Raw genomic sequence first — 22,911 nt, forward strand, 5'->3', positions numbered from 1 at the left:
AGGGACAGAATTGCTATCTGAGGTTAAATAGATTATTTACACAGCTTATTTGGGAGAGGAGAGGATGAGCTCCCTCTTCTGTCTCCCATCTTCACGAAAAGGAAAGTCAGGCTGTCCTCAACCAAGCAAACTACCTACTGTTGTCAAGGAAAAAAGTGGTTTGCCAATTTTTAACAAAAATGATTGGAAAAAAGAAGATAAGATGGAAAACCGTGGACAGAGATGTACATGTGTAGTATAATGCAAGAAGAAGCCAAAAAAAGATGCGAATGAAGGCATAAGGAAGTCAGACTACAGCAAATCAATAGTATTTCAAGCTCTGCATATTCCAAAGAGTGGAAACAGAGAGCAGCCTCTGGCAATAACAGCAATGGGAAAACAGAATACCAGCCTCTTCATCCTAAACAGAAGAAACACAGAGAGTATAAATCTGCACACCACAAGGCAGATCCACACCATCACACCTAAGTCAACTCTGAAGAAGTCAATTTATGCACCAGGATTGCGTAGTTGTCATTTTAGCATAGTGTTTCAGCAGAACTGACACATCTTGTTTCCGTGGTATTCTGTGTATGCATAATAGAGTGCCTCTCAAGAAAGTCATATGCATTTTTCACATTTAAAGCCTAAATAAGTATGTGTGTATGTGCATGTGTGTATGTGTATGGGGCAGAGAGTTGGACAGTGATGAAGGAATGTGTGTATTTGATGGAATTCAGTGCATAAGCAACATCAAAAGGCTTTCAATCAGTGATCAATCTTCCTCTGTTTTTCAGACCTTTCTTTCCAACCTAAATGACCACAAAACCAGTAAACAACACATTTGTAAGTCAGATAAAATATGCTTATTATAGTAGGACAAATACATTTGAAATGATGGTATATTCCAGAAATCAATCCACAAAAAAGCATATGAAGATAAAATAACCAACATTTTCCCTGCAACTTGCTATTTCTCTCAACATAAGTTCTCACCTTAAGGCAGTGATAACCTTTAACCCTGGGAGCTATTTCTAATTTATTCATTCAGATTTCAAAGACAATTTTGACAGCCACTTTCCTTGTGTGCTACAAAGACCAATTTACACATTTAAATTACCCACGAGTATTTTTAAGTGGTCTGCTTCTGTTGAGTTTAACTTGCCAAATTGATAGGGCAAGTAAGGTATGCCCCCACCTTCCCGTTAAGCTAGTATAAAGTTTCCAATCCCCTTGCCAAAAAATTAACAGAAATAAAGGAAGGAGGGTAAAAACATGGAATGTGAGGGAACTGTTGAAATTAAGTTGCTCAGTTCTTTTGAAGATAAATTGGCCCTACTGGATCTGACTTGGGCAGTCGTGGAAAAGGCACTTTCAAACTTGACACTCCTTAACGAATGAAGTGCCTTTGTGAACCTTAAATTATTCACACCAAAAAATTACGTATTTCACCACACAGGTATCATTCAAACTTCAACATTCTTAATGAATACATAAGTATGTGCAAAGACTCCAGAGTCAGAATGAGATTAATAGAATAAATTTAGGGATATATTAAACAGGAGGGAAAGGGAATAACTAAGCATTAACATATTTCTTCTTTCAATAATTGTCTGAATCACGGGCACTGATTAAAGAAGCACACGTTAACATACAATACTGAAGCATATGAAAAAAACTTTATCCCATGACAGACTGAAAATACAGTAGTTTGCTGTATCACAGTAGCACCAATTTCAAAAGAACTCATAACCATAAATAACTATCTGCTTATGCCTCAAAAACCAGCTACACCAGACTCCTCTAATCTGCAGAAAATTCATTGGAAGTACTTTCTGACTACTGATCAAGTTTCATACAATACAAATATTTAAAAAGCTCTCAGATGACGAAACACTCAAATTTTTCTGAACAATTCAATAGCTAAAAATCAGTCTCAGACTGGTCTCCACAGCACAGGGATCCTGCAGGTAAGAACACAGGGTAAATACAGACTCCATCACCTTACCTCAGCTATGTGTGGCATTGGGTTAAATCCACAGAGATTGCACACAACTTGCTTGCATTCTGTACATGTATTAAAGTTGGGGGGATCCTTAGAACCAATGTTTAGTCCAGTTTTGCAAAGGGGACAAGACCCTTTAGGCTGGCTGGCTTTCTCCGGTTCCGACAGCCCAGCAGGTTTCTTAGCTTCAGCAGCCTGAGGCTTGCTATCTTTAGTCAAACCAGGTTTCTTTTCTAAATCAGATCCTTTAGTCGTTAAAACACTATCCGCTTTTGATGGTTCCGATTTTTCTGTCATAAGAGGTTTGGTTTCTTTCTTTACGGGAACAGCTTTTGGAAGAGGCTGAGCCTGACCAGCCTCTTTGGGGGCTGCCTGAGAGGCTGGAGGGTGTGATGGAGGCTTCCCTGCAGTACCAGGCGGAGGAGGGGCTGATGCCTGAGACCCCGGCTGACCCGCTGTGGAAATTAAATTCGAGGCCTGGCTGAAGATTGAAGCTCCAAATCCAAAGAGTTTCCCGGTAACTGTTTCTTGAGGTGTTGTAGGCTGAGGCTTAGGGGCATCAGTGATGCCTCCCAGATTAAGGCTGAAACGCCTTGATTGCTCGGGAGTTTTCTGAGGTGGCTGGGATTGAGGCACCAGCTGTGCTGGTGCTGGCTTGGGACCTTCCCCTGCTTGTGGGCCCTTGGGAGCTGGTTTGGTATCAGGCTTTGGGGCTGGTTTTGTTTGTAACTTCTTAGGATCATCTTTTGTTTGTGTTGGCTCGACAGGCTTTTGAGTTTTAGCATCTGGTCTAGCTCCAGGCTGAGACACAAGCTTGGGATCTGACTTCTGTCGAGACACTTGTGGAAGGGGTTTGGAATCTGGTTTATCCCCAGCAGGATGTGTGTCCTGTGACAGCTTGGCAAGCTCTGGCTTTGGGGAATCTGTCACTTTCTGTTGAGTTGGTGGAAGTCTGGGACCTGCCAAATCCTGTTTCGGCCCTGGTGCTGCAGACATAGGCACAGTGTCCGCCATGGGCTTCTGTATACTGGGCCGTTTTTGCTTATCTTCAGCCTGTGTTGGCTTGGCCTGATCAGACTTTGGAGTAAGATCTATTTGCTGGGAGATCTCAGTAGGCTCAGCGCTGGGTTGTTTCGATTTTACAGGGGGAGACCCAGGCAAGGATGGTTGCTTTTTCTGGGGCAGGGTTTTTTTCGATTCTGCTAGCTGCAAAGGATCAGATTTTGGAGAAGCATCTTTCTTTTGAACTGGAGGTGGCTGGGGAGACGGTTTAGCTGTTGAAGGTGGAATGGGTGTCTTCTGTTTGGGTGGAGGTGGCTGTGGCCCAGGACCATGACCTGGTGCTAGGTCACCACCTAATGCTCTTTGCATCTGGCAGTTTAAACAGAGCCATTCCTTAATCTGGGGAAAAAAAAAAAAAAAAAAAGTATTATAATTAAGACAAAGTTAATAAAATCAACATAATAGGCTCTTCTAGTGTATGGCTTGTTGCAATATTTCAGACTTCTGTGTAAAAAGGGAGAAATATTACCACTAATGTTGTTTTGCAGTTAACAAGCCAAACTGATTTTTTCTTTCTTCTCCCCATTCCTGTGATTCAAGCTACCACTGAGCCCATGCTTCTAATGACTTCACATTCAGTTTACACACAGATAAATACTGGAGGATAAAAACCCAGCAGAATGAAAAAAATGCACTGGAATTTCACAGAACCCAGCAGTGATTCATTTACAGAAATGATTAGCCAGAATAGAGAAAAAAGACAAATAATGCTAAAATAGTTTGACACATTAAGTCTGCTGACAGAAAACAATAATCAGAATTAAAACACAGTAAATGCATAATTACCTTTAAGCATATATCTGTCAAGCTCTTCATACAGATTGTGGCTTTGGCAATGGTTTAAACTACAGGGGACAAGTGTTGGCAGTATACACGTATCCAATGAATCAGGCACAGAGGTGTGTTAATGGACACCATATATTAGAGACTCACACTTTACCACTGATGTGAGGGCAAGTCTTCATCTGGAATCAGGCAGGAGCTTTCCCTAAGCCCTGATGGTATTTTAAGAGCCGTAATTAAGTTCCCCAAAATTCCTTTGTTATTAAAAGAAGTTCCCAGGCTAATTACTGTACACCTGTATACAATGGGCCCCTCTTTTCAACACAGAGGAGAAGGAATAAGGCAATTAATGTATTTACCCGCATTTCTCATCCATTTTAGTACCTCACAACTTCAAAACATTTTTTCTCCTTCCCAAGAAGTATTACATGAGAGGGAAACTGTATTTTCTAGTAAGACAGAAAAGCCCAGTAATCCAAAGTGGTCATCCCTACCTTTGCTTTTGTAAAGCTTCACAATCTGAGGAAGGATCAAATAAGCTAAAGTAACATGTGGTCAGGAACCATCACGTGCTATTTTCCACATTCTACATTGCTACCAGAAACCTTATAGGCAGCAAAAATGCCATTCAATATGGCACACAGTCCCATGGGTCTACACCTGCAAGTAGATACTTAGATACTTAAACAGGTCGTCCGTAGTCTACTTCTATTTTTTAGTCTGTGTGTGAAACACAAGGTACCAGCTATGGCATTTGCAAACACCACTGCAACAGAAGGAAACTGCAATTGAGAGGACATAGAATAGAAGACTCACATCTTTTCTCTAAGGGTGAAGATTTATGGATCCTGTTTCTCACTCAGGTCTGAAATCTCTACATACACTATGGGATGAATCTGGAGGTACCACATGCAAAGATTGGTTTTGTCTGCATAATATCAGAGCTCACTGGAAGGAATGAACTCTGATGTCATGGACTGAGGCAATGAATTCATTATTTTGGTGTGCTTTGCCAGCCTTTTGATTTTTGCTGCTGGAAAAAATACAACAGTTGGATGCAGTTCCCTAAAACACAGTTATTCCAGTTATTCTGATAAACACGGTATATGCACACTGAAATATGAGCTCACTAAGAGCTTGACAAAGAGATGCCCAATTATGACCCCAACTGTAAGTTCATGGTAATCACATTACTGTTCATAATAACTGCTTTTATCTTCCATTTTCAGTGCATTTTTTTACATTATTTAAACAACTCTCCGATCTACTTGCAACCCATATAGCAAATGACTGTTAAAAAGTGAAACCAACTGAAACAGAACTGGAACACATATTTAAGCTCTGCTTTGAATTATTAAAGGAATTAAGATCATAACTGCACAGAGGACCTGAGCAAAGATTACATTTAGCTTAACTCCCATTTTGTTTGATTGGTGACCAGTGTCCCTATAAGACCCAAGCCATATTGTCCAAGGGACAATTACTTGCAACAAGTAAATCTTAATTATGACACCTGATTTTAAATATTAGTAATCTAATTTAATTAGATACATATTAATATAATTTCTGGATGAGTTCTTAAGGGTTTTCTAGAAGGTTTAAGTTTAATCAAAGACCAGACTTAAACCACATACTCTGAACATCCACCTCAGCTGTCACAGCTGTCTGGCTTTGGCAATGTGACTAAGACTTCTTATATTAGGGAGGTGGGCTCTCCTCTACAGTGGAGAAAGATAGGATCCTGCGAGGAGCTTTTTTAATGGGCTTGAGGAATGTCTTTTCCCACTAACCACAGAACTTTTACAGATATTTGGACAATGCACTTTTCATAGTGACTCACTGCTCCTGCTTCTTTTTGAAACATTCACCCACCTTTTTTTTTTTTTTTTAAAAAAAAAAAAATGAAAGTGCTGTACTCTAAACTAAGATGACCAGATGAAACCATGGCAGAAACAGGTGCTTACCTGCTCTCACTCAGCTTCCAGGAAGTCTAATTTTAAATCACTATGACATCTTTAAGGCCCCAAACAAAGTAGCTGTAGGGGTGAGTGGGACTACAGAATACGTAGTCTGATAATTCTTATGTTTAAGGTGTCCAGATTCCAATTGCATTTATAAGCATTTAGGCTTGTTTTCAACATGCAACAGGTCCAGTCTGACTCTACTACCTAACTGGACTCCAAATGAAAATTAATTCTATACTACAGTTTTCAACACAATCTTGTGCAGAAGACAAAACCTTAACTCTCAAATGTTATTCTTCCCTTATCTTAAAAATAAATTATATACATATACACACATACACTGTCGGTATTAAACTGAAGCCTTTAAAACTAAAAATGAATTTGCTACTCCTACAGCTGAACTTCAAAATGGAAATGTAGGAAGTTTTACTTCACTGTATTATTTTTTAAACCTTTCTGGTTTAGATATAAAATTCCTCCCATGTATTTTAGTGGGAGGAATTAAGTGCCAAAACCCTCAAGTCATTAAAGCTTACATGCATCATCTTCAAACAAATACAAAACTGCACAAACTGTAGTTCTGTGATTAGAACTGCAGGAGTTCAAAATGAAGTGCACTACATGATGCAGTTTTGTATCAAACACTGGCCTGTTCGTTCTACTGCAATTACAAAGATTTTCCATAAACTTTAATGGGAGCAGGCTTCTGTTAAATACAGATGCTTTTACACATTATTACAGAAGTAGTAAAATTTACTGCTGCTGTAGATACCTAAAATATTAATCCTTGTCCATCCGTAAAGGTCTTCCTGGACAGCAGTTCTGGAACTTCCTAGTTTCCTTCTCCATATTTCTCACATTTCTACCTAGATTTAAAATGCAAAAGTTTCTAGGACAACATGTGAGCTTTTACAGTTCCTGTCTACTTGTAAAGAAGATTCTTCTTTGATGCTGAGGATTTCAAGCTGCCTATTTTTACACTGGTAGATAGGGGTGGGGGCTGGGTCTTATTGCCAGAAAAAATCCATAAGTGATTTTCTTCATCCTGAGATCCATGCTATTAAGTAACGTGACTAGGACTGCAAATTTGACAGATTTCACACAGCATTTTTCTTCATATTTCAACTACTGAACATAGAAAGTGCTACCTTGCTTTCTAATTGATGTAGAAACTATATGCCCTCATAACAACTAACAAGTAGTTAAAACATATTTTATGTATTCATCAACCAGAACATCTTTAAAAAGCTTCATAAAGACTCTACTAGTTGGGAGCACCAAACGAGTTTAGTGTTTTAGCATCATGTTCTATAGCTCACCTTTCTTCATGCATTTATAATATAACAGTTGACTCCAATAACAAATACTAATTACACTTTAGTTCTCCTTATCCCAGACAAAGCCAACACAGCTGAAGGCAATCTGGAGCCTATTCCTTTCTGCAAAAGTGTTCAGATTTTTTCTAACTACACAAACCCATCAAAAGCAATAGGAAAACTGTCAGGGAGTGAGTGCATCAACTGGCATGCTCCATTTCTATTCCTTCAGATGATGCAGGGGAGGAAGATAATCCAGTTTGATTCTAAGATTCCAGATGTATGTGAGAGAGAAATTTTGACTTGCAGAATGAACATATTTCATACAAAAATTACTGGCACACGATATGAATGTAGCTCTCAGAAGCCATTTTAACAGTCCTTTTGCAGAACAAAGCCACATTCTAAGGCAATGGGTGTCATTCTCATTTAGATCAGTATTTGGTGCAACAAAATGGAACTTAAAGATACGCATAAAATATTAATGTCCCTTTACATCACCACAGAAATGTAAAGATTTATAGAGCCTTTACATTGCCACAGGTATGTAAATAGACTTTCCTGATACTGCTCAGCACTGCCCCAAAGCTTTACTGGCAAAAACAGTTTGTAGTCTGAAAACACATCAGTTTATTTGGTTTCTGACAATTTCAGAGAGGAGTGAGGAATTCAGATTTGGCTCTTAGCAAACATTTCTGCCAAAATGATGAGAGAAACATGAAAAATAAAGCACTTGAGCCCATGATTTTATGTAGCTTCATGTAGGTGGTAGAATACTGTAAGAGACAAGAAACTGATCAGAAAATCCTGTTACGAACAAAAAAGAACCACCATCACAGAACAAACTGAATTAGTATGTCAACATACAACTGAAAAGGCCTTCTAAACAAGTCTGGGCAATACCAGAGATAAAGTTTTCCTTCTACACTGTCCTTCCATGAATAAGATCTCAGCTATTCCACATAATTACCCTGAAACAAACATTTAACTATTGTACAGAGTATGCAGGTGATCCTCATTTGAGACAAACAGATCATCACTACAAAATAAATATTTACCTCCCTTTCAGATATCTGATATAAAAAGCAATCATGGAGTTTATCAGGGAACGCTGACTCAAGATGGTCACAAAAATTATGCTAGGTTCTAGTCAGCAGCATGGTCCCCAGGTATCCATCCCAGAAACCACAGCAGTGGTGACAAGCACCGTAGCTTGGTTCTAGATCAATGTTTGAGCAAACTTTTTAAATAGCTATTTTAAAAGACTATTTTAAAATGTTACTTAGCTATTTTAGAACTACTAAAAAGCATTACTGGATGAATTGTGTTATGCAGTTATCACAATCTTAAAACATACTCCACTATTATGCTTAAATTACTAATACAAAAAGCTATAGTTTGCATATGAACTATGAGTGTTTGGGGAACTATTATTTTACAGCTTATATAATTAGAATCATAAAGCAAAATAGCAAACATAATCTGTTGACTTTTTTTTTTTTTAATACCAGTATTTCAGAATATCTAAAAGTTAGTTTTTATAGCCAAGTATGTGCATGAGGCAGCTTAAACACAGGACAAGGAAAAATACTTTTAAACACAGCTCAGTGCACTGCATCATGCATCACTACAACAAATAGCGATTGCTTTCATTGACTGCATCAAGATTTAATATACTAGAAACACGTGAATGATTAACAGGAAAAAATATAACTGCAAATCAGGAGAGCAGCAAAGAAAAGGTTAACAAAGTTCATCTGTGCTGCACAGAATACATCTAAGTGAGTATCACTGGGATTTGAAAACGGATTAAGCTGTCTGGTCAGAGCAGGGCTAGGCCATGCTTCCTGCCCAGTGATTACCCAGCAAACAGCATCTCCACATCACATGGCCTAACATAGTAGTAAATTACAGTTGCTGAGCAACAGCAATACTGGCGCAGATGGCTCACTGCAGTTGACATCTTTAGCTATGCAGATTAATTTATTATTTACTTGTGTTAAAAACTGGACAGGACAGTTTTCCGGGCTAATGAGAAAACATTCCAACATATTGTAGAATATTGCCCAATTAAAATATTAAGAAACTATTCACCATGCATAAATGTTTGCTTCTTTCTATGTTCTGCCCCTTTCATAAAAGAAGAAAAGATAAAAAGAAAAAATAAATTTCACAGGGCACATTAATACATCTAATCCTAAATGTAAAGCAGAAATGTAGGCACATAGTCTTCCTCTGAGAGAGAAACAGTGTGGGAGTGTGTTTAAGAATATTCCACAGAGAGAAACAATATTCTGTACTTCCATAACCTTTCTATTTGAGGATCTTTACAATTTTCCCAAATGCCTATGTGGCAGTTCTAGCTAGAGGCAGAACTAAAGGAACTGTACTAACTTAATTTCATCACAAAAATTGTGAATAATGTCCACTTTCATATAAATTACAGTGTTAGTAACACTGGAATGCCTCGAGTACTCTTTGGACCAAAACAAATATTTCACACAGAAATATTTCAAACATTGATAATTTTCAAAAGACAACTAAATAAGACTTGCTTGAATCTGCTCTGATCAGTTTGAATACAGATTAAACTCCATGCTCTTTTACAGAACACCTCTAGCTTTACTTCAGCACAGTTGAGTCGATATCTAAATTAATACTTTCAGAAAGTTAAAAAAAGCTTTGGGTTTTGTTGGGGTTTTTTTAACGCATTTCTTTAAAACTTATGACGATAACAGCTGATGGTCAGATTCAAGCCCTTAATTTTTTCCTACTTTGTTTTGCATTACTTATATAGCCCTGAATATCCCCCCAAGTCTAAGTTTACATAGGGCGTACAGTTTCAAAGCTATTTTTCCTGCTACTAAAAAGCTTAGACTTTGTGGCATGTCTCTATCCACAGTGATGGCAGTTTTATTTTTACTTACAGGTCATTTCTAGTCCATGTTGCATTCTGGTTCTTACGCACTACTACAACACAGCAGGGTCTAGACTGTAAACTGCAGGGAATGTTTCAATTCAATCAATAGCTTCCTTTACTGTCACATAATCAACAAAGATTTAGTAGAGTCATTTCTATTAATTTTATTGTAAGTATAAGCAAAACTTATCTGGATTTACCACAAGAATTATAGTCAGAAAGAAAGAGCAAAAAATCAAGGCTGCAGTATCTACAGCAACTGATAAGGAAAATGTCTAGCTCTACCAAAAGACCAAAAAAAAAAATTAGGCACACACCCACTCCATCCCGCCCGCACCCCCCCCCCCAAAAAAAAATTACAACAACAACAACAAAAAACAATAAAATATTTTCAAATTGGGTTAAAAAAAAAATCTTTTTCCTGTTGAATTGAAAAATAAAGGTGTAAATCCAGTAAAATGTTCTACTTGTTCCAAAATCATACTTTGGAAGTATCAATGTTTTTTTCTTCCCCTCCTCTTTTTTCCATTAGGATTAAGTCAACTTGTGATATAGACATGTTGTTTCAAAAACAGTCGGAACCAATAAAATATTTTTAAGAACTCACTTTGCCTCCATCCAGAAGAGCTTTTGACAAGTAAAAAAATCCTACATCTATATACACAGCTTCACATTATCTGAATGTGCAATTTTCAGCAACTATATAAGTAAAAAATTATACCTAGCTCTGGGACTAATTTTAAATGGTCTCTCAAAAGCATACTGAAACAGTAGATGAAATATGGATTAACGTAGATAAAATGCATGAAAAATAATCCCTCCTAAAAAATTACCTAGAAGACAGGCATTCACGTATGCACATATACTTATCACAGGTAGACTCATGGAGCAGAGCTCACATACAGCCAAGTTTCCAATATTAACAGCTTTAACACTTCACTTGATCATCAACTTTACAGATGCCCATCATAAAGAATGAAATGATATATTACTACACATTCAACCCTTGCTCGGTCTGTGTTGTATGTATCTTCAAATACATAACTAGTTCACAGAGGATGAAAATTTACTCCAGCTATCAAGCATATGCACTGATCATTTAGATTTAACTACAGTAGTTCATGCCTTTTGCCTAGCTTTATCCAAAACCATACATAAATGTTTAACAAAATGGATAGTCCCTCAGATGTCTTTCCTCATTTTCAATAAGCCTACTTCTATTCAAATATTCCAGAGGGCTGAATCTTTTTCTGGGAAGTGCTTGTTTCTGTTGCTAATGGCTCATGAGAGTGGTTTTGGCAAAATATTTTTTTTTTTTTAAAAATAAAAATAAATCACCATGTCATAAAACAAATACACACCTTCTACAAGGTTCTGATGTATATGAAAGGATAATGGAAGAGAGTACCAGTAATCAAACCTGTTTATATAATTTTTTCCATACTTTATGCAACTGTTGCTAGGCAGTCATGTGCCATGGTGATGAGTGGAGTGTGAATACCTAGACAGATTAGAGAGACATATGTTACTGAACACGGTATGTATGGTGTATTTTCTCTCTAGACTGCTGTACAAAACCAAGATACCAACTATCTTTTTTCCCCAAGAGGACCACAATGTCAGATGGTTCAGAGAAATAGTTCAAGGGGTCTGACCTTGTGGCAATACAGGTACCGCTTTCTGCTCTTAGTTACACAGTTCTCTCTAGTGAGTCAGAATAGACAGAATGCATGTACTATTGCATTTTAAATAGAGGTTTAAATGAAAAGAATGAATAAAAACTTTTTAAAATCAGCACTTTTTATAATGGTTTTACAATGCATGCAATCTACTTCCTGGGCCAGATTGTAAAGCCTGCTATATTTTTTTCCAGAACCAGCTAGAAATATAGACTATAGAAATTTAGGAAGATCTATATTGGAGAAATAATTAATTCAGTTATGAAGACTGAACTATTCTATAAGAAACTTGTAAGAACATCTGAATAGGGTAGTTCAAGCAGCTCTACAGGGAAAATATTAGAGAACAAAAGTAATAGAAATTATTTTCTAAATAGATGCCTTTCACTTTCCCCATATCCAATTTTAAATTATTGCTCTCTGATTGGTAATGTGTTTTAACATAATCAATAGAAACAGTGGCTATAAAGCGTGTGGGAAAGGCACAACACAGGATTACAGAATCATGAACCCTGGCAAAAAGAACAGCAGGAAAAGTCAAAGCGTAACAATAAGAGGTGAAGATATAGTCAGTAAGTGCATGGGTAAGAGACAAAGACTTTTGGTCAGTAGCACTTTAGGAGAACTTAAAACAAGAGAAGCCAAAAGAAAAAACTTGCACCATAAAAAGGAAAATGGACATCTAAGTCACAAACCTTGCTCTTCATGCTAGACAGGAAGAAATGTATAAACTATTGTAAAGGAGGAATCAGAAATTTTTGTTAATAATCTAAATATTGAAAGGAAAGAGAAACTAGAAGGAAAGTTTGAGAATAACTCAAGTGGGAACCTTTGCAGCTGAAATAAGTCAAATTTTTGTATGTGCCAGAGCAGGTTCTATTACTTTACTCCAACTGTTCAGTAATAAAGTCAGATGTGATTTTCGTCGCACTTCACTGCAGATTGGAGCAGGACACCCACAATGAAGTTTCAGCAAGACAGCTGGTGGTGCAAAGCTGAGCAAATGAGAAAAGTCTGAGTGGGAGTCAGGAGAGTGGAACTAATAGCTGAATAAATTAGATGTCCAATACCTTCATTTACTGAAACGATTTCATCATGAAATAAATGCATATCCTGTGTTTATTTCAATGTGTAATATGAAATTCAAATCTGCTTTTACATATGTATGCAATCAGTTAGTCTTAAATGCAGCTGTATTTATTGTCTTAAAAGTCCTGAATTTCACACTTACAGAGTACCCGCCTCAAAAACTAGTTCTTATTCACAGAATCTCCAAATATTTTGAGATCTTCTTACAAAAACTCTCTCTCTCAAAATCCATTTCATTTGAACATACCGAAGTTGTTGACCATTTCCATGGGAAATGTGAAGTTTTTAAAGAAGGACAAACTCAATGCTCCAAGAGACTCCAGGAACACACTACGGAAATAAACAACTCAGCATCCACCACAAATAGATGTAAGAAATTTTGGTCTAACAACATTCTTTCAGAACTTTAAAGGTAAAGATTTCTTACAAAAGTTCCTCTGACTTTAACATCAATGCATCACATTTCTTGCCTGTTACACATAAATACCTTTTTTCACCCCAAACTGTCCAGAATGACATGCTTTATGACCTTTCCTCATATAGACCCTGATAATATAAACTTTGAGCACCTGGTTAGCTGCAGATGCTCTGAAATTTCTGAACACAGATGTTGAAGTCACTCCTTTTCCAGTCCAAGCATTAATGCCAACTATCTCAATCCTGAATTTCCCTAAATGCAAACAAGAAAGTGCACTCCTAAATGATACAATGTGCTACCTAACTGCCTTAGTCTTTCACATTTAAGCTTGCAATTTTAACAATAAATCGTTAAATAATATGCTTGCTGGATGCAAAAAGTCTGTTGTTTATTACCAAGTACCCACTAATAAACACGTGCACTGGAAAGAAACCTAACTGCTGGCAGTGTTCTTAAATCGTCGTGGTACTGAGCAAACACATTGCCCAGAGAGGCTGTGAATTCTACATCCTTGGAGATATTCAAAATTGGCTACGAGCAACCTGGTTTAGGTGACCCTGCTCTGAGCAGAGGGTTGGACTACATGATCTCCAGAGGACCCTTCCAGCCTCAGGAATTCTCTGATTCAATTTTAAATCTAGGGATATTATCTGTCAGGTTCAAAATATAGTAGCAGTCTGTACTACTTCCTATCAGCATCTCTGATCAGCTAAACTAATACCAAAACAAGGCAAAAATAAGCTTCCCAAATACCCCTTATGGCTATTTATAACTAGTTAGTCTTTGGTGCCAGGTCTGCTATGCTTGAATTTCTATAAATTGATAAAAGTGCTGGTACTGAAAACAAACACAAACTACATTGCAAATTTAATATTAGCATATCAGGACTTGTGAGAAGCTGTTCAAGCAATAAGAAGAGATCAGACATTCATATGAAGCCTTATTCCCATGCAGAGCAAGTAAAGGATATGTATAAGCACATAAATCAAGGTGCCACAAACATCAGGTTAAAGTAAGTTAATTTGAAGTCCTACTATTACTTTCTATGCCATTTCTGTTTTATATAATTACAGCAAGAATGGTGATCAAGGTTAGAAATAGTCCACAGAGATTTCTTAGCATCCCACAAGAACAAAATAACCTGAGCATCACCAAGTCAAAACTCACCACTCAGGCTTTCAGCTAACGAACACTCACACAGTTGCAACGCAAATCCACCCCACATCCTCTTCCAAAACACACACTGGGGCTATGAAGAGTCATCTTCATATTTTTTCACTTACCTAGTTCTCATAGCAGAAAATTTTACCTATTTATAAATATATCAGCACATGACTATTGTGGTCAGATTATAAATGTAGACAGTGAGTGCTTAAAAATCAAGCAAAAGGCAAAGTCACATTAGGGTTCCTTCTCTTTTTATATGAAGAAACAAGAATACACTTCCAAACACTGCACAAACAGAGGACCATTACCTTTTTTCCCCAATTTCACCCCTTTTTACTCGTAAGCAGTTTTCCCAAATAGCATGATCTTTTTCACCAAACTTGGTAAGGCCTCTAAGGGATCATGACACATTGTACCACATCTGATGTTTCAGCACAACTAAGATAAACAATTTTTTGCTCTGGTAGCGAACATCCATTTAGAAACTACTCACCTCTGTTATATGAGGATTAGGATTGAATCCACACAGGCTGCAGACTACAGTATGACACTGTGTGCACGTGTTGTAATTGGCCTTTTCTGGAGAGTGCAGCAGCAGTTCAGTGGTTGTGCAAAGAGGACAGAAGGTTTTCTTTGGGGCGGACTCAGAGGGTTGGGTTGCACTGGCTTGCTTTTGCTGTGAGGGTTTTTCAGGCCCTGGTTGCTGGCCTGGTGGTTTTGTAAGTCCTGGTTGTTGTACTGGGGGCTTTGTGGCCCCTACAGTCTGAGAAGACGGTTTTGTAGGCCCTGCCGGTGGCGGCACTTGTTTTGCAAGCCCTGTTTGCTGCGGAGGTGGCTTCCCAGGTCCAGGCTGCAGTGGTTGTTTTGCAGGACCTGTTTGCTGAGCAGATGGCTTTTCAGGTCCAGATTGATGAGAAGGCTGTTTTGGAGGCCCTGCTTGCTGGGAAGATGGCTTTACAGGACCTCCTTGCCGTACCTGCTGTTGAGATGGTTGTTTTACAGGTCCTGGCTGCTGTGATGATGGTTTTGTGGAAGGTGGTGCTTGGGATGACGTTCTAGCATTGTCTGGTTGCTGTGGTGATGGTTTTGTTGGGCCTGATGAAGGTTTTATAGAAGTCTGTGGTTGAACAGGCTTCGTTGGTTCTGACTGTTGGGGCTGAGATTTTTGTGGTCCTCGCGGCTGGGAAGGCTGTTTCACTTGTTCTAGTTTAGGGTCTGCTGGGTGACCAGGGCCTGGTTTCTGAACTTGCTTTGGTTCCCCAGGCTGCTGCTGCTGAGGCACTGGTTTGGAAGACTCAGTTTGCTGGGGGGTAGGTCTGACAGGTCCTTGTTGTTGAATAGCTGGCTTTGGAGACTGTTGCTGAGCTGGATGTTTTGCAAGGCCTCTTTGCTCCTCAGGTTTCCCTTGCTCTTTTGGGGCAACTTTTTGTTTCCTACTGGCTTCTTCATGGACTGCATCTGCATCTGATATCAAATCAAAAGGATTGAATTTGTTCACAACTGAAGTGACTGCACTCAATGGATTGGCTTCTGAGAGAAAACTGGGCATCATACTTGGCTTCTGATCTTCTTTAAAATCAGTCCTGGACTTTGATTCCCTTAGACTAATAGAAGAAGGGCTCCGTCCTGGTGCCCGTTGTTCTGTCTTCAGCACATCTACTGTTCTGCTTTTACTTAAAGTTGGTGGTCCCGGATCTGGAGGCTTACCTGGTTGCCTGGGATGGTGGCTTGTATCAAGTTCAGGATGTCTGCAGACAGAAAATGTAATAAAATTAAAATAATGCAGAGTACTAGAAAAATTAGATAAAATATGATGTATCTGTGATCATGGAAGTGCTCTGGTAACAGTGTGAAGTTTCTCAAGTGCTTAAGTGTTTGCAAGACCAAGCCTTATAACATTAATGTGCACGTAAAAAGTATTTAAATAAAAATTATTGTTCTATCAAGGCTTATACAAGTATTCAGTCATAGAACGATTTATTATTTAGAAAATAATATAACAACGTTTAACCAGATAATTCTCTCTTCAGAAATCTGAATAACTTAAAGCTACAACTTCCTATTTTATCTAAGTCCAAATGACTAACTCTCACTCTATCCCTTGGAGTACAAACATAGGGAGACAGAGAAGACTAAAAGAAACTGAGGTGCCAGAAAATTAGCAGATCAAAGCACAGCCATATAAGAAAAACACTGCAGAATATAAAAAGTTTATGTACTTGTGTTTTGGCTACTTGTGCACAATATGTATATATTTACAATTCAATATGCAGCAGTGATTTAAACTCCTAAAATCCAGTTAAGGAGTATATGCTTCTTTTTAAAGTAATTATTTTGCCACCCATTCATTCACAAATCAGTATTTTCAATCAGATAAAACAGATGCCAGGTCACAGAATTAATCTTGGAGCTTTTTTTTTGATTTTTCAGTAGAACTACTATAGAACTTCCTCTCAGCATCATCCCAACAATTTACACTGTCCAGCAAAAAAACCCTCTCATTACATAGGGATTTTTCCCAATTCTCTAACAATAATATTTTGCTGTGTTTTCATATAGGAGAAAATAAAACTAAGAATGTAGGAACCAAAATCAAGATTATGTCTTCATATGTGGCATAGTATTCTACTTGTTGCTATAGTCAGCTGCAGCTGGAGGAAATAATAGTGTATTCAAAGATATTGCTAAAGGATGTAGTAAAATATTCTATTCAGTGCTATCACTGTGCTTTTGCTGGAAGAGACAGTGTTCTGTTCAGTGCCACAACAGTGTTGCAAATATAAAATTTTCAGTTTTCACTTTGAGAGATCCAGTTAACTGTGATCTTGTTTTTACAGACATAACATTTCTTCTTAGGCATTCATAAACAAAATAAACAATCACTCATTACATTTAACTGTATGCCTTAACTAAAAAAAAAAAAAAAATGCACAATTCTGTTTAAGAGTTGAAAAATATATATATATATTGCATTGTTAATGTTACCATGGTTTTACTATTATTTATGATTACTATTTACAGTTTTCATTACATACCTAGCAATGGCAATATAAAAGGAAAAAACTAAGTGGCAGTCATTTCTGGGCTCATAATTCTCATTACGTGGGATTTTCTCACAATGTTGCACCTGATTTTGTTGTAAATTAAAAATTTCTACATGAAATACTTGGAAAGGACAAACTATTTCCAGCCTTCCATAACTCCATTTACGTTTCCCCATTCTTGTAAAATCATAGGCTGTAATACTAGGAAGTTTACAACCTTAATGTGCAACCTGCTGAAGTGAGTAGGTGTGTTTCCACTGGCGTCAGTGAACATTGATTAACTCATTATTCATAAAGAGGATAATTCAGAAGAATCCAATGATAATCTAATTCCTTCAAATATCTGGAATTTTTGCTTGTTAAAATAACAATTTTATACTCTCTTTAGCAACTAGGCAGGTCTATCTGCAGTTCTGTTTCTTGTTATTTAGATAAGCACTCTAGGTTTATCTGAAGAACTATTGCTTACTAAGTGAAATAATTTCAACTAGTCTATTAGTAGCAGTCTGATACACTTCCAGCATTCATGTTTGCAAGTGTTCAAAATGTTGGAAGGCTTCATTCAACAGTGTTAAGAATGACAAGGGAAAAAAAGAAGAGGATCAATAGTACTATTAAAACTCAGATTAGGAAACAGGGTACCATGCCCAAACCTTACAGTGTGAAGATAAAAAAAAAAAAACAAAAAACAACCAACCAACCAAACAAAAAAACCCAACAAAAAACCACAAACAACTAAAACTGTTTTTAGAAACTGAACTTGGGCATTAACAAGAGTAAGTAACTGTGGATCCGTATTAGAACAGAATTCTCCTCCAGCTTTCATTTTTATCAAAATAATGTGCTCTATAAATTTCCACCTGATCAGATTCCAGGAGTAGAAATGAGATTAAAAACCATGAATCTAGGAAATAAACCCAAGTGACTCTACAAGGCTGCTGGTGTATTCTGAAGACCACACTTGTCTTGCCTTTATACATAACAATGTTTCTAAGCAATGAAGACAGAGCATGGTTAACTAGTGGAAGAAAAAGCCTTGAAAGGACAAGCTTCTTGAGAAATGTTACCTCTGTCAAAAGCCACGACTTGTTCCATTTAGTTTTAGGTAGCTGGAAGTTGAAGCCTTCTTTTCTAGAACTATTTTACAGCCAGCTACAGACTGGCATTGAACAATTTTAATTAACCTGGAGAATTAGAAATCCTCGAAAGAAAAATCTTGTCTTTATTTGACAAGAATTTACCTATTTTAAAACTTTCTGAGTCATGGAAAACCCACCATTGTATTAGTCTTCAATCCAGACTCAACAAGGAAAATCATTTATTCCTCCCTCACCTTTTCTTTGTGCTATGTTTCTCCTCACTTTGGCCTTGATTCACAGAACTCATCTTTATTCATCTACATGAATATTACAGCCAAATCAAAGCTTACTTTGGAGTCAAGAGGAGATTTAACAAAATGACTATTGGTCTAGTTCTTGAATGCCATAACTATAAAAACTTATTTTAAAAGGCATGTCTTTTCCCCATTCATCAGTATAAAGAGAAATGGAATAACTACACAACTCCAAGATAGTTAGGTCTTTCCATATCTACAGACAAGATATGTATAAACTTACGCATACCCCTAGTGGCTAACTTTTTTGTTTTTAAGTCAATAGAGTGATGGCATTAGCAAAAATACATATTTTTTTCTGGAAGATACACCACAAACGTACTTTATAAGTGTGACAGTAAGACTTTTTAGCATTTCCTCAAAATGTGGCTTTTTTTTTTTTCTGTTAACGTCTATTGTGAACAACTTAATGAACTAAAAAAAAAAAATCCACACACACAAAAAACCAACCCAGCTGCATTAGATGGCTTATATATTCAGTCTGGTCATCTAATCCTTCCAGATGATGTGAAACAATTCCTCAGCAAGTGGACACTGACACAGTTACAGAGTCATTCCATGAAGCTAGAGCAACTGGAACTTGCTTACAAATAGACTGTGTATGTTCCAGCTAAACTTCCTAAACATGAGTTTCCTGAAGATGGGTAATAGAAATGGGATAGAATGATTTCCATAGGTGCTAAGCATCCTAGCATCCCAAACTCTGACTGGAACCGAGAGAATAAAACGTTCAATGGAAAAAAAAAAAACCAAACCAAAACAAAAAGTATATTTGAATCAGGCAGTTTACTTTAGGTGCTCTAGATCTAAATGCTTATATTAAAATGCTTACTAAATATTAATTGCATTTCTTTAGCTATTGCATTTTTTAAGATCTAAAAGCTCAAAGCCTTTAAAAGTCCTAGAAGCAACAGCATGTATGTTATGATGGTAAAGGTGCAACTATGTTTCCTGGTACATAAACTACTTACTATTACTTACTAATTACTTACTTATTACTTACTAAGTCTGTAGTTGAAAAAACTTTTACTTCAGGATATCATCAATCATGAGGAATTTCTACACTTTAAAACTTGGGTTACTTTGGGAGGGGAATGAAAGAATTTAGAATAGGAAATAATTATTAGTCTCTAAGGTAAGACTGGCTACAGCTAATGTTATAATGAAAATCACAGAGGAAAAATCCAGTTAACATGAAAAAAAACTAACAGACAATGCAATAGGGACAGTGTCATAATGCAAAGCTATATAACCTAGAAGACAAAATTTCTCTTTTGATCACTATTTCAGTCACTTGACATTTGGACTGGTGTAACCATGATAGAAAAAAAGTTGTTGGAAACAACAGTTGTAGAGCATCAGTTAAGAGGCATTCTCCACATCTGATTTCTTTGGCCACACTGACTAAATAAACCACTGTGGAGCTAAGGAATCTGAGTCTCAGCAGGCCAGTTCTTTACTTAAGTTGAACTCTGGAAGAGGCTGGTCCTTAGTCCTTAGAAGAGTCTTACTCCAAGGGTTTAGATCAGATTCTGAATAATTATTCCCATCATTCTTGGTAGATCTCAACAGCAAAGAGAGGTGTGCAAGAGAAGCAAGTAAAGTCACAAAACAAGAGCAGAGACCAGTAGTAACCTCATTACAGCGTGACAGGCACAAAGATGTTATGATGGGAACCACTACAACCCCACAAAAGAAGCTAGTTGACAAGTTATTGCACTGAATGTTAAAATGTCAGCTTTGACTAAAAGTTAAAAGGCTGTAATTCACAAATATAGAGTGCCTTTACTTTAAAAGTACTGTACACTAACAAGATCAAAGTAGTTTCTAATATCATAAATATGTTTGTAGGAAAACAGCCATTTATAAATGCAGAAATACCCACACTGCAATGAGTTTTGTCTATTCTAAAATCCTCCAAGGACACTTATCTTACATGAAACAATAAACTTTAAAAGTCTTTGTGTCTTTGCTCATAGACTGTTACACAAAAGGGAATTTTGAGTTTAGTTTCACAGAACTAACCAATACAATTTTTTGTTCCAGTAACCTCTACAGGAGCTGGGTAGAGCCCTGAATTGAATGAAAAATTGTATTTTACATACAGTGTTAATACCTGTTTAATAATTATGCAAGACATAAAATAGGAAGATTTGAATTCCAGTTTTAAAAAATGGAGACCATCATCTCAGGTATATTCCCAATGACTTCAGTAGTTTGCCCAAGGATGAATTTGGTCCCACCCTCCTTGCTTCTCTTCTTCTAGAATTCACTTATATAAACCTGATATTATATAAACTCAAAATCCATTTATCTAGGGTGAGGCCAACACACAAGGACCGTGTTGAAGAGTCAGTCGAGGAGGCTCCTTTCAGCATCCTCCTTCAAGACAAACAACCCACCCAGCCCCGGAGACGCGCCGGCCCCGGATGGCGGGCGGGGGGGGGAGGGGGTGGCGGCGGGTTCAGGACCGCGGTCAGGGGCACAGGCGGGGAGGGTTCAGCACCGCGGACAGGGGCACAGGCGGGGAGGGTTCAGCACCGCGGACAGGGGCAGGGGCGACGCACGGCGGCACCGAGCGGGGACGGGCCGGGCCCGGCGCCGCGGGAGAACCGGCCCCGAGCCGGGCCGGGACACGGGCTGGTCGCCCGTCGGGAGGCGAATTTGCTAAGGGGAAGGGAAAGAAGGGGAGAGAAATCACCCTAGCCTTCGCAGATCCCCAACGAGGTAAAGCCATCGCTATCCAGACCACAGAATCCCGTGGCAATCAATTTAATCTGCTATTTCGCCTCTCTTTCCCCTTTCAACAAAAAAGGGAGAAAAAAAATCGAGAAGAAAACTAAGGGGGAAAAAATAGACTGAAACAGACCTCCTCAATCCATGACTATTTAATGAAGCCAAATAATAGTTGCAGAGGATAAGAATTGGCAGAGTAATGGCTAGCAAATACATTATGCCCCATAAGCTTTGAAAGATTCAACAAGATCCTCTTTCTCCAGGAAGGGAAGCTGACAGAACCCATCAGCCCCGGGCAGAGCTTCCCTGGCTACTATCCGAGCACTCCAGCCCCGTAAAGCACACATACCCAGAAAACCGAAACGTTATCTGCAAATCTCTCCCCTCCCCAGGCACAGAAACTCCCCGTGCTCCGGATCAGCGCGAAGGGAGGGAAGGGGAGAGGGCGCAGCCCACCGGAGCCGAGCACCGCCGTTATTATTAGAAACCACCGGAGTGGGGAAAGCTGGGGAGTGCAGACTCCGTCGTAGTGTCCGCACTCGTGCAGACGCCCCCTCCCCTCCCTCAGCCACCAACACGCAGCGCCCGCTCCCCCTCCCCGCCGCGGGCCCGGGCCGTACCGCGCCTCGCCCCCCGCCCCACCGCCGGGAGCCGGGGAGGGGGGAAGGGAGGAGCGGGAGAAGGGAGATTTTCCGTGCGTGCCTGTGCATGGGAGGCGGCTCCGCGCCGGCGAGGTTCCCTCTGGGCAGCCCCTGCGCCCTTGACATGACAGCGGCGATCTGCCTCCTCTCCTCCTCGCTCAGCTGGCTCAGGTCCGCCTCCACCCCGGCCGGGACCAGGCGCTGCAAGGGGGCCGCGGGGCCGCCGCCATCCCCGGCTGCCGCCGCCCCTTCGGGGAAGGCGCCCAGCCCTTCGCCTCCTTCCAGGCTCGCCTCATTGCCCATGGCGGCCGCCGCCGCGGCTCCCCGCTCGCCGCCTCTCCCCCGGGGCGCAGACCGGGCGGCGGGGGGGCGACTGGCCGGCGCGCAGCCCCGCTCCCCGGCGGGCGCTCAGGACTCCGCGGCCGCCGCCACCACGGCCCTGCACGGCAGCGGCGGGGGCAGGGTCGGGCGGGGGCCGGGCTCGGCGGGGGCCGGGCTCGGCGGGGGCCGCCGCGGCTGCCGGGGATGTGCGGCGCCGCCAACCACCCGCCGCGCTCCACCGCCCCGCGCAGCTCAGCGCATGCTCCGCGCCGGCGGGCGGCTCCCCCCGCCCCGCCCACCGCCGCTCCGCTCCCCGCCCCTTAAAGGCGCCGCGCACCCCCTAGCCCCGCCGTCCGCACCGCCCCGCGCACCCGCTGCCGGCGCATCTGAAGCG

At 39.6% G+C, this 22,911-nt stretch overlaps 1 protein-coding gene across 1 annotated transcript in view; it reads right to left on the reverse strand.

Annotated features, from left to right (window-relative positions):
• The window catches only part of PCLO (piccolo presynaptic cytomatrix protein), a 382,367-nt gene extending 359,868 nt beyond the window's left edge, over positions 1-22,499 (reverse strand). Inside the window, exons 1-3 of the mRNA XM_074827920.1 lie at positions 22,258-22,499; positions 14,876-16,130; positions 1,988-3,385 (exon numbers count right to left, since the gene is read on the reverse strand). Coding sequence (XP_074684021.1) covers positions 1,988-3,385; positions 14,876-16,130; positions 22,258-22,499 — 2,895 coding nt within the window. The remainder of the gene's footprint in view (positions 1-1,987; positions 3,386-14,875; positions 16,131-22,257) is intronic.
• Between the last annotated feature and the right edge of the window lie 412 nt (positions 22,500-22,911).

The sequence above is a fragment of the Strix aluco genome, chromosome 5 (assembly GCF_031877795.1).
Source record: "Strix aluco isolate bStrAlu1 chromosome 5, bStrAlu1.hap1, whole genome shotgun sequence".
Classification (NCBI taxonomy): domain Eukaryota; kingdom Metazoa; phylum Chordata; class Aves; order Strigiformes; family Strigidae; genus Strix; species Strix aluco.